The 12378-nt window shown below is 41.8% G+C and overlaps 1 protein-coding gene across 1 annotated transcript; it reads left to right on the forward strand.

Moving 5' to 3' along the window:
- Nucleotides 1–9070: 9070 nt before the first annotated feature.
- Nucleotides 9071–11697, forward strand: LOC138246973 (protocadherin gamma-A12-like). Its single transcript, XM_069201722.1, has 2 exons — nucleotides 9071–11221; nucleotides 11670–11697. Exons 1-2 carry the CDS (start codon nucleotides 9111–9113, stop codon nucleotides 11695–11697), a joined length of 2139 nt encoding a protein of 712 aa, XP_069057823.1. The 5' UTR covers nucleotides 9071–9110.
- Nucleotides 11698–12378: the final 681 nt, after the last annotated feature.

Genomic DNA, 12378 nt, shown 5'->3' on the forward strand with positions numbered 1-12378 from the left:
CCGCTGAACAGTCCAGAACCGCCATGGCAAAGCACCACTGAACAGTTCAGACACCCCCATGGCAAAGCACCGCTGAACAGTCCAGAACCGCCATGGCAAGGCACAGCTGAACAGTCCAGACACCGCCATGGCAAAGCACCGCTGAACAGTCCAGAACCACCATGGCAAAGCACCGCTGAACAGTCCAGACACTGCCATGGCAAAGCACCGCTGAACAGTCCAGACACCGCCATGGCAAAGCACCGCTGAACAGTCCAGAACCGCCATGGCAAAGCACCGCTGAACAGTCCAGACACCGCCATGGCAAAGCACAACTGAACAGTCCAGAACCGCCATGGCAAAGCACCGCTGAACAGTCCAGACACCGCCATGGCAAAGCACTGCTGAACAGTCCAGACACCGCCATGGCAAAGCACCGCTGAACAGTCCAGAAACGCCATGGCAAAGCACCGCTGAACAGGGCATGCACCGGGGAAGAATGAAAAGGCCGCCACTTCAAGCATCGTTATCCCATGTGCAGGTGGGACAGTGACGGGACAGGAACTTCCACGGGGAAACCAATCCAGTCTGGGCACCAGTCCCCCTCCAGAACCAGTGGAGGCTGTTATCTACTTGCGAAACTGTGGCTTTGCACTCCCCAGGATGGTACAGTGGGCACACCACTGACTGTAGAGACTTGAGAGACTGTGGCTTAGCACTCCCCAAGATGGTACAGTGGGCAAACCACCCACTTGTGAGACTTGAGAGACTGTGGCTTTGCACTCCCCAGGATGGAACAGTGGGCAACCCACCCACTTGTGAGACTTGAGAGACTGTGGCTTTGCACTCCCCAGGATGGAACAGTGGGCAACCCACCCACTGTAGAGACTTGAGAGACTGTGGCTTTGCACTCCCCAGGATACATCAATGGGCATGGAGCCCCGTCGTGGATCTGGCTTTGCACTCCTCCGGCTGAGGTGCCTCCCCCCTTAGGTGCCTGTAGTATTTTGATCTGATGCCCCGGCAGTGTTCTCTCCGTGTGTGGACAGGTATCTTTTGTGAGCCTCGCCCATGCATTTTTGGACTAGTGGTGCACGGATATTGATATGTGCATATCTGCACTACTTCTCGGAATGTATATACTTTTGTATGAATTTCTAATATATGTGTATATTTTTGAGACATGTATATTGATACATTACAATGTTTGGACTGATTTCGTTTTGTCTTTGCATTCTTCCGGGGGGGTTGTGGGTTGTTACTGTGATTTTTGTGAATGCATTGGTGTGTGTATTGTAATATGCGAGGGTGGGGGTGTTGCGTGAGTCCCCCCTGACTTTTGCCTCCCCCCCCCCCATGTCATAGGTGCAGTACTCACCGTTGTCTTCGGTGCCTACGTAGATGGTGATCGTAGAGGAGCAGAAAGACAAGCGAAGGGAGTATTTGGAGTTCCGGCTCCATGGAGTCCTCCTTCCTCGTGGGATGTGTTCAGGTGAGCGGTTTCCCATTGAAATGGCTATTTCCGCCGTGTTTTTATCCACGGGGAATCCGCCCCGGAAAAGGTGGCGGATTGTGATACTATGGGCGGTACATAGTCTTCTGCCTGTCTGTTGGCGGTGACCGCCGCGCTGTTTGTCTGTACCGCCGTGGCGGGCGGTGTGTTAAAGTGGCTGTCTTTGTTGGCGGTTTCCGCCAGGTTCATGATTCCCTTTTTTGGTCCGCCGGCCTGTTTGCGGTATTACTGCACCTTTAACACTGTCCGCCAGGGTTGTAATGAAAGTGCCTGCCTGTTTGTTCTGGAGTCTTGGGAGATGTTGCATGCATGTTCTAGATATTCTAGGGAGACGTTGCTACCTGCCATGTTTTGCAGTCATGGGAGACGTTGCTGCCTGCCATGTTTTGCAGTCATGGGAGACGTTGCTGCCTGTCATGTTCTGCAATCTCTGGAGACTTTGCTGCCTGCCATGTTTTGGAGTCTCAGGAGACTTTGCTGCCTGTCATTTTTTTCATGCTCTGGAGATGTTGCTGCCTACCACGTTTTGGAGTTGCAGTAGGCATTGTTGCCTGCCATGTTTTGGAGTCTCAGGAGACACATGGGTAGAAAACCATTGGAACTTTGCTACTGGGTCTTGAAATAATCTAGGTGTGATTAAGCAAACAAAGTGACTACTTTGACTCTTTCAGTAACTAGCAGGCTTACAGTCTCTAAACACAAGTATCCCAAGGCTTCAATTATGAGTTGCACAGTACTGGTGGGGTGCAAACGCTGCTCCCTTAATTACTGGTTTATGCAGTAAAACCGCACCAGTGCCATGAAATTATTCGGTAAATCCCATGGAATGGTAAATAACTAAGCAGATTGATTTTACCAACCATTAAACTGCATAGAATTTCCAATTGTCTGGGGTTTAACGCTCCTATGTGCCACTTGCTCTGAGCAGGTTACAAATAGGAGCAGAGCAGGTGTCTTTGTGTGCCTGGTGGTGATGAGAGGAGTGTTCGGAGTGTACTGAAAGGAAAGACCTTTTGTGGCAGGGGAAGCATTGTATGCGCCCCCCTCTTCCTCTCTTGCCAAAGAAAGAGGCCAGAAAGGGCAAGGTGAGAAGGCCTGGCTGCTGTTGTAGCCTAAGGTGAATTTACTGTTTCTTTTTTTTTTCAGCCACGCCAAATCAGTCTAATGTTCTGGACAACCAGGTGTGAAAAATCATGGCCATTCAAAAACAGATGGGTCAGATATTGGGGTAGGAATTCTGATCAAACACACTCATAATGAGGGCCTAAGTGGTAAATGTGTCTCTGTCTTTGCATTCGGAATGTATTTAGTAAGGTTAATTCTCTTTTATTAAGAATGGCCGAATATTGGCCCGATTTCAGACATTGGCAGAGAGGCTGTGGTCGTAGATGTGGAGTACTGGCCTGATTCCTTGTCCTTACAATAAGGCTTCATCTTACTAGAGTTTCATTGTCAAATGTTCTCACACATACCCCACCAAATCTTGCTTATACATCTGCATAAAGCACATTCATTCAACTGATGGTTATTTCACGTTAAATAATATCTGAGTATTGAGGGCTGTATTTAAAGACAGTTATGATATGTGTTGCTGTTTGCAAGAGCATTCAGATGAACCTAAAATAAAAAGATTAAGAGAAAGCCCTGTGAAAATCCACTTACCATGTTGTTATGTTATAACGTTAAGGAGAGACTGTGTTCAATTTGATTAGGCATACATAGTTCAATATTTCTGGGAGCTCTGCCCTAAATCCAAATGAGTCTGTTTCTGGTGGCAGAAAATAGTGGTTGGTGTGTCAAATGGGGTGCTACTCCCAGAAATGACAGAGCCCTGACAATTTCAGTTTCCTCCATAAATCTTAGCTGGTCATTTAGCAAAACATTATTCAATTCTGTACAACAGTCTATTGGGGAATCAACCTGTAGGAGATCTACTGATTTTAGTAAGTGCATTTGAAGCTTCTGTAATTAATCCCGGAGGAAAGATACTACTTGAATTATAATTTATTTCCGTCTTAAGGGTAGAATGCTCTGCATCCAAGAGGAGTTGAGAACTGATCAGGTTAGTTATCACAAGGAAGATTATAAGACATTAGGTCTAACATTTATAGGCTGAGAAAGAGAAGGTACAATGATAAAGTTAACTATTGATGCACGTGGAAAGGGCTTCAGTATGGCCGTGGCTTGGTAGAAGAGAAAAGTTATATGTGTATAGCAAACTGTATAATAATATTATATTTAACCTGTTCTGAGACAAAATTGATGTTTTCAGTTGCTTTGAATATTTTCTAAACACATAGTGTCAATTTTTGAGTAACAAATTGCTAATCTTCCTTTTACAGGCTTTGAATTATTCCTATCAACTCTGGGTTAGTTATTGTTTTGGCTATTGTTTTTTTCAATTGCCATTTGGAATTTCTGTACTTTTTACAAGGATGCAGGTCCATACATCCCCTTCAGTTAAAAATAATGATACTACTGATTACTGTTTTTATTATTGGTGTCAATTTATTATTACTGACCATCAGAAAGCCTTAAGGCACTACCGCAGAAAATGTATACTTCATTTTAAAGCATTGTAATTGCTCTTTGATTTACACATTGTTACATTTTTAACTAGCACCAAGGATATTAATATTGATGGATTCACATATCACTTTTTAGGCACTTCTTTGAGAAGGAATAGAAGGGGGTCAGAAGGTCACTGTAATGTGGGGCAGCATTATGGGCAGGTAGGCGCTCAGAGGGCAGGTGCTAGACCAGTATTGTTCTGGCCCTAGCAGACTTCATCTTGGTCCCCATGGGGATGGCTCAGACCCTCAGAATTAGTGTCCCACTCTCCTGCCAAGCTGTCAAACTGAGGTGGGATGGTGAGAGTATAGTAGCCTTCTGGCCAGCCAAGCCTGGCTGAATCCCAGGTATTTCTCTGGCCCTTGGAACACACATACCTCGACCTCCATCTGTCCGATGCGGCCCAGCACAAATGATTTTCCCCGGACCCCTCCCAGCCATGCCACCACATTCAGGCCACGGTGGGCAGGGAAGGGTAGAGTATGCAGGAGCCTTGCTTGGGACCAGGTGTTGTCACCTCAGCCCCAGTGTCTTTAAGGCCTTGGTGGTGGTGGGGTGGGGGTGCCTTTGCATAGCTCTTGCCCTGAGGCCACTTGTCCCAAAGAGAAAAAGAGAGAGGATTAAATGACAGAGTTGCAACATCGGCTCAGCATCCTGTGATCCTGGGCAAATCACAATCTCCCTACATCTAAAATAAAAATTAATTTGATCTTGTGTAATGTAACTAGTGCTCATGTAAATTGCTCCAGTGCCTTTGGTGCAGGCTCGCACTATAAAAAAACTAGACAAGCACAAAATATCTGGCCAGATTGAGAATCTGCAAAGCCCTGAGCATGATAAATGAAGAGGACTCGTATAAACATCTTTATTCATTTTTAACAAGGGTTTTCTGCCTTTGTCTGGTTTTACTATCAGTCATGGGTCATTATGTCAGCTTTAGTACACATTTTCCTTCCAGTCTGGACATTAAGATACAGGTCAGCTGATAAAAATACAGTCAGGTGGCAACACTAACCAGATCAGGTGTTGTGGCATTTGGACCATTTTATTTCATCTTGGTATTCCGGCCAAACTGCAGTTCTTCTAGTTTTTAGTGGTGTTGCAGTTTTTGAAGCTTTAAAATACTTAATTTAATAAACATTTCTAAACAAATGTGTCTAATGAGACTAATCAAATGGCAATCCATGTAAGGGATGATCCAGGAAAGTGGGACACTTTTTTTGGTAGTGTGAAAGCTTTCAATAAAAATAAAAAAATATGGAATTTCTAAGTGTGTGAATAGGGCTTCGTCTAACTGAAGCTGCTTTCTGTAGTCATAAACTTGCTTTAAGCTCTGCCTGACCTATACTGCCTGACCTGCAAAAACTGTTAACGGTAACACATTCTTTAGAGTATAATAATGTTTCATTACCGAACATTGCATGGCTTATGCATGTTATTAAACTTCTTCCATCTTAACATTGGAAGCAGCCTTATGTTATACTTTTTGCCTTACTGACTTACTTTGGAATGCGCTGAACTGCACAATTTATATACTAAATTGGTTCTCTTATGAATGGACTTACAGTGTGAAAGCTGTAAGAAAGGAGATGACGACAGACAATCATGCATGTATTTCATTTTTTAGATGCAAAGTATGCATGAGAAGACAGGGCAATGTAGTCAGTTCCTTTTTTAATTCAACTTGATTTCTGCTTCAGAAGTTTCAACTTCGAGAAGAATGAGTAACATTCATAACAAATTCTTAAAGATTGTATTGTATGAAATGTATTATATAAGGTGTCCAGGGGATATAGTGAGGAAGAGGCTAGAGACAAGCAGTGCGGGACAGAGTGAATGGGAGAAGAATGAGTGAGAGCTTTAGATGCAGAAGGAGGTAGACACTAAGAGACACAAAGAGAGAGGGAACTGGATAAACTGTTACAGAATAATGCAATAGCTGAACCTTACTTAGCTGATAGTTGTCAAAACTGAATTAGAGATAGGATAAATAATTACTTTCTGAAATTTGCAATAACATTTTGTCTACTTCTTCAGTCTGACTAGACTAATTCATACAAGCTTCTACTGTATCCTTCATGAGAACAGGGAATTCTTGCTAAATATACTAAGATGAATAGAGTAGGGACAGATTCAGAACACACTTCATGCAATGTTCTGTAATTATATTGACTAAACTTATTATTTTGAGATTGAATAAAATGATTTAACTTTCCTAAACTCTCATTAATAATAGCATTTGTATTGAAGCTGATTTCTCCTAAAATAGCACCACAAAGAACTGATTGTCAGGAGTGGGCTCAGTAGAAGGGCAACATAAAATATATAATTGGTAAGGTTGCACTTCCCCAGGAGCGACTGGGCCTAATTTTGATCCCAATCCGACCCTGGAGGGGTGGTGTATTGTGTAGTTGACTCCGTTCAGGTGATTGGTGGTTGCGTGTTGTTTGATAGTGTGTTTCCTTTCTAGTAGGAAATCTGCATTCATGCATCCACAGCCACTCAACATGCTGGTCTGAAACTCACTAGATGCTACAAATGTGGTAAAACATTTAGCTGATTAATAATGCTTAAAAAAACATAAGGAAACATACAAACTAAAGATGCCTAACATGTACTGTGCATACTGTCCAACTGAAAGGCCAGATGTTACACTTAGATATTGAGTAATGTTATGTTTTGACACCTCTGAAACATCATTAAACTTGAAAAATAAACCTCCAATTATGACTAATGTCTTGGTTTTAAAAAATATTTATAATATTACACATGTCTTTGAAGCACTTAAACACATTCCTAATGTACATCAACGAAGCGGAATGTGTTTACCTCTTTTTCTTCATTCAAAGATTCAGCTTGCTAAAAGTGTTGCAAGTAGTCTTATTTTAGGCACAGGGGTAGTCTTTCTTGTCTAGTGACCTTATAATAACAATAACAGCTTGTATAAATTGAACTACACGCAAGCTATAACATAGCTGCCAAGGTTGCAGAGTGCCATTCATGACATTTTCATAATCTCAGTGTAATTATAAGTGACATTTCAACAACTATAAGTGACACTTTCTCACAAGCAAAATTAAGCCGCAAAGACCAGGAAAATATAAATATCAGAAATTATAGTGATTTGAGCAACAAGAAATTTTAAGAAGATCTTAAAACTGCTGCAAAGCACTAGAAATTGAAGCACCTAGTGCCCTTGTAACCTGATCATGCTGTTAAACAAAATGAGGACTCAGATCTGCACTCCTTGTAGCGCCACTTCAAACAAAGTAAAGTTTCTGCAAGTTTCACCAAAGTCAGTTATTGTAGTAGGGACAGACTTAGGGTCTGATTATGACCTTGGCAGATGGGATACTCTGTCACAAACGTAACGGATATCCCGCCTGCCGTTTTACAATTTCTCTAGGATATAATGGAACTTGTAATATGGCGGACAGGATATCAGTCAAATTTGTGACTGTGTATCCCAACTGCCAAGGTCGTAACCAGGCCCTTAGTCTTGCACATCAAATCGAGGTACCGGCCCTGCTGGTGTGGTAGGGTCCGAGTCTGTCGACCTCTAGTCCGCGGAATCATGATCATACTGCAGAGCACAGCACACACTGCACAGAGCATACAGAGGCAGTTCGAGTGGCATGTTCACTTCTGCTGCGCTGTCAATGCTGAGCAGCCTGATAATTAACTTCAAAATACTGACTGCACCGCTTGCTTCAGGGGCAGCAGGACAACACACCAATTAAAACAGTTTTACAATTGTGAGAGACTCACACACCGTATCTACAATAGCCATTGGGCGCTTTGACAGTGACTCTGATGTCACAGTTATCATGCCACCGTGGTGATGTCAGGTTGTGTTACATTGTACCATAGTTATTGCTAGTGTGAGCAGAAGATTGCCAACCCCCTAAGCCTGCTGGGGAGCAGCGTGCATTGCGCACTGCCACAGCTTTCAGTATGGTGCATGCATTATAGGTGCTCCAGCTTTACAACTGTGAGAGGCGTAATAATGTGTGATTTTGTATTTCAGTGCGGTGATGCGGACCACCACACTGAAATGAGTTAGCCTCACGCCTAATGGGTGGTACTTGGCAGGGCTGCTAAAATCAGTTTTACCAATGGCTATTCATTCCTATTGATCTAAAGAACTTATTTGAATTGAAGCTGGCAGATACATGCATATCTGTTTATTTTATTGATATTGAAATACTGTGTGTTGTATTCCCGGTAAAATATAGGGGTTTACCCGAAGCGGCGGGAAAACAGTAAGTTTAACCAAGGGTTTAAACTCCAGTTGTGATGTGCCCTCCCACCAGCAAAAGGTGAAGCCTTTGTACTATAAAGAGAGAGGCTCTTCGATGGATTGCAGTGAGACACCAACGGTTCACATATTTACAGCACTTAAATTAATGAGCTGAATTGTGTTAGGACAGAAGTGATTGGCGCAGGTTGATGTGCAAAGGAGTTTGTGACGTCTAAACTTCTATAGTGAACTGTCCGAGTAGACTTTAACTTTGTTAACGGGCTGCAGCAAATACAATTGCCCAAGAACGTCCCGAAATCAGACATTTTTTCACAATAACGAAACCGCTCGCGCTTTTAAACGTGTTCTTCAAACGTTGAGATATGATATATAGCCCTATATTTTACACAGTAAATGCGTGGGGATTTATCCACGGAATCTACTGAGCATCTATTAGCTTTGTCGTAATAGAGCTGATGTATCAATGTCATTCTGAAAGGATTAAAGACGATTGCGTCTGTATAATTTTTATTAGGTCAAAATTGGTCGATAGTCTCGAAAAAGAAAAAAAAATAACGTTCACCCTACTGGAATCGAATTGTATTCCGGTATAAGACACTGGGTGTCGCTGTTAACCAAGCTATTGAGAAATTGCAGCCCATATACAGTACACCATGCATTGTTTGTACGAAGAAAATAACACATACGGAAGAAGGGCTTGCCATTTGAGTTGATTTTTTATGTTACTCACTTGGAGCTGCTTTCGCGGATACCGTTGACGTGAAAAATCAATTTCCAGATTTTGAAATGAAGACTGATGACATTTCAAGGCGCATGCATTTAGATGGACGAGTGCTATTTTACTTTTTAATGGCGTGGGCTGCAGCTGCGGATCAGATCCGCTACGCCGTTCCCGAGGAAATGGAAAAGGGGTCAATCGTTGGAAACATCGCGAGAGATCTCGGGCTTCAAACTGAAGACCTGTCGAAGCGCAGCGTCCGGATTGTGTCCAGAGGTAAGACGCAGCACTTCAGCTTCAGTTTGACAAACGGCTATCTCTCTATTAGTGAAAAGATAGACAGAGAGAAGATATGCGCGCACACAAGCCCCTGTCTGCTAATTGTCGAACTAATTGCGCAAAATCCTTTGCAACTTTACCAGTTTGAAGTCGAAATTCAGGATATTAATGATAATGCGCCTAGATTCCAAGAAGAGGAGCTGTTGCTGGACATCAGTGAGATCAGTGTTCCAGGAACACTTTTGTCACTGCCGAGGGCCAGCGACCAAGACGTGGGTGTGAATTCCATTCAAGACTATCACCTGATGGAGAATGTACATTTTAAAACGGTAGTCAGCGAAACCAGGGATCAAAAGGAGGCAAAACTAATATTAGAAAGAGCCCTAGACCGCGAAAATGTATCTGTGCATCACCTGATACTTGTAGCCACAGATGGGGGAGACCCAGTCAGGTCAGGAACATTGCAAATCCGAGTGTTTATTTTAGATAATAATGACAACCCACCTGTGTTCAGCCACTATGTGTACAAAGTGACTGTCGACGAAGATGTGGCAGAAGGCACCCTGCTGACTACAGTTACCGCAACAGATGCTGATCAAGGCATTAATGCCGAGGTCACTTATTCTGTCGGCCTTCCTCCACTGGGGCTCCCTCCAAAAGTACAAATTGACTCCCAGTCAGGAGACGTTTACCTTACGGGAACACTGGACTTTGAAGACACTGCATTCTATGAAATTAAAATTCACGCAAAAGATAACGGAGGTTTGGTAGGTGAAAGCAGACTTATGATAGAAGTTATTGATAGAAATGATAACTCTCCCACAATTACAATCACATCTCTTTCCACACCCATTTCAGAAGATTCGAAGCCTGGCACAGTGATTGCTATCTTGAATGTGCATGATAGGGATTCCCAGGAAAATGGCAGAGTGACTTGTTTCATCTCTGAAAATCTCCCCTTTCACTTGGAATATTCGTTTAGTAATTACTACAGTCTGGTGACAGTTCAGTTATTAGACAGAGAAGAAGCCTTTGAGTACAACATATCGATTATAGCCGAAGATCATGGAACACCTGTCTTGACAACCAGTGAAATGATCAGGCTGCTAATTTCCGACATAAACGACAATGCACCTGTCTTTGATAGCCCGTCCTTTACAGCATATGTCATGGAAAACAATCCAAAAGCAGTATCAATTTTCTCGGTGAAGGCCAGAGACAGTGATTGGGATCAGAATGCCATAATCACATATTCTTTAATGAACAATTTTAAAGAGGATGCTTCTCGCTTTTCATACCTTTCCATTAACTCGGGCACTGGGGTCATCTATGCCCTTCGATCATTTGATTATGAAGAATTCAAAGAGTTAAAAGTCCAGGTAAAAGCACATGATGGAGGCTCCCCACCACTCAGCAATAATGACACTCTAACTATTGTTGTTGTGGATGAAAACGACAACCGTCCTCAAATCTTATTTCCTTCACCTTCAATGGATGAGTCCACTGGGGTGGAGTTTGTTCCTCGTTCCTCTGACCCAGGTTACCTTGTGACTAAGGTAGTGGCGGTTGATGCTGACTCTGGGTCAAACTCATGGCTGTCCTATCAGATACTAAGGAACACAGACCCTGGCATCTTCACTGTTGGGCTTCACAATGGGGAAATAAGAATAGCTTGTTCCTTCCTTGAGAAAGATGCCCTGAGGCAGATGTTGGTAGTTTCAGTAAAAGACAGTGGTCAGCCTTCTTTGTCTTCCACTGTAACTGTCACTGTCTTATTATCTGACAGCATCCCTGACATTTTGTCAGATCTAAGCAGCCATCCAAACTCTGTGGTCTCTGAAACAAGCCCTACTTTGTATTTGGTGATTGCCATTGTGCTTATTTCCTGCTTGTTTCTTATATTTTTTTCTGAGAACCTACTCACATGAAGTGAGTTCAACAAATGGTTATGGAACGAAAAGCCATCCAAATAGCAACACAGGCACTCTTATTAATAGCCTCACTCCAAGAGATTGGGATCTTATTGTCTTGCAAGATGGACAAGTTGCAGATGAAGCAGTCAGCAATGGGGTGAGTTATTTTTATTAATATTGAAAATCTTTGTTTCTATGTACATGCTTGTGCATATTTTCAAACAGATCAACATAATTAGGTATATTTTTTTCTTATTTATTTTTATGCACAACTGCATCATAAGCAGTTTCACATTTACTTACAGGTTCCTTATAGTATCTTTGGTATGTAGAGTTATTTTAAAAGTATCTAAATATGTACATCAAGGAACACTGCACATTCGGTTTTTCCATTTTTGACCTCTGTTGTTTTGTAGAGATCATTATTACTTTTACATTCATTTTGGTAATGATTGAATTGTAGATAGATAATTTTGGATTCAACATTTCACTAAACTTTTATCCTAGCAAGCATAAGTCCTTTATGAAGCATACAACTTAAATCTAGTAGGTGTTTTCTAAAACAAATATCAGATCGGGTTGTTTTGTTGCAGTTTCACTTTGCTTAACTGTTTGATGCCGTTTGTGGACAAATAACCATGCATTAGCTTGAACTTTCTCATTATAGAGAGTTAAATATATGGTTCTATTTTGTCAAAGTTTTTCTGTTTTAATTGATGAATACAAAAAAGTTGAAAATAATGTCAGAGGTAACATGGAAATTACGGTGAATAGAAAAATAAAAATCATAATAAATCAGACAACATATCGAAATATACAACTTTTAGCTTTGCAACAAAGACTTGAATAGATGTACACATGCCAACAGACTCATGCAGATTTCAAGGACTATACATGGAGATCATAGATTTCAACACATACATATAACTCTATCTAGCATCATTTTCACTCTCAGAAATTTGACAGTGTATGGATATTTTTAAAGTGCAAATACATGCAATTTTTTTTTTTTTTTTTGATCATCATTCTTTTTGACTAAATTTCCTTACAAACATAATATCAAAAATAAGGTTCAAAGCTAGCATAGGTGTTTATCGTAAACAGGAAATATGTTGTTTCAGGTAACTCATAAACATGAGATTGT

This window comes from Pleurodeles waltl, chromosome 7, assembly GCF_031143425.1.
Source record: "Pleurodeles waltl isolate 20211129_DDA chromosome 7, aPleWal1.hap1.20221129, whole genome shotgun sequence".
In the NCBI taxonomy this organism is placed as follows: Eukaryota; Metazoa; Chordata; class Amphibia; order Caudata; family Salamandridae; genus Pleurodeles; species Pleurodeles waltl.

What these genes read in the sequence shown, in the direction of transcription:
- LOC138246973 (XM_069201722.1), top strand. Translation starts at nt 9,111, where the DNA reads ATGAAGACTGATGACATTTCAAGGCGCATGCATTTAGATGGACGAGTG. An exon ending in ATTTCCTGCTTGTTTCTTAT is followed by an intron (nt 11,222 to 11,669) that starts ATTTTTTTCTGA and finishes TATTACTTTTAC; the next exon opens with ATTCATTTTGGTAATGATTG.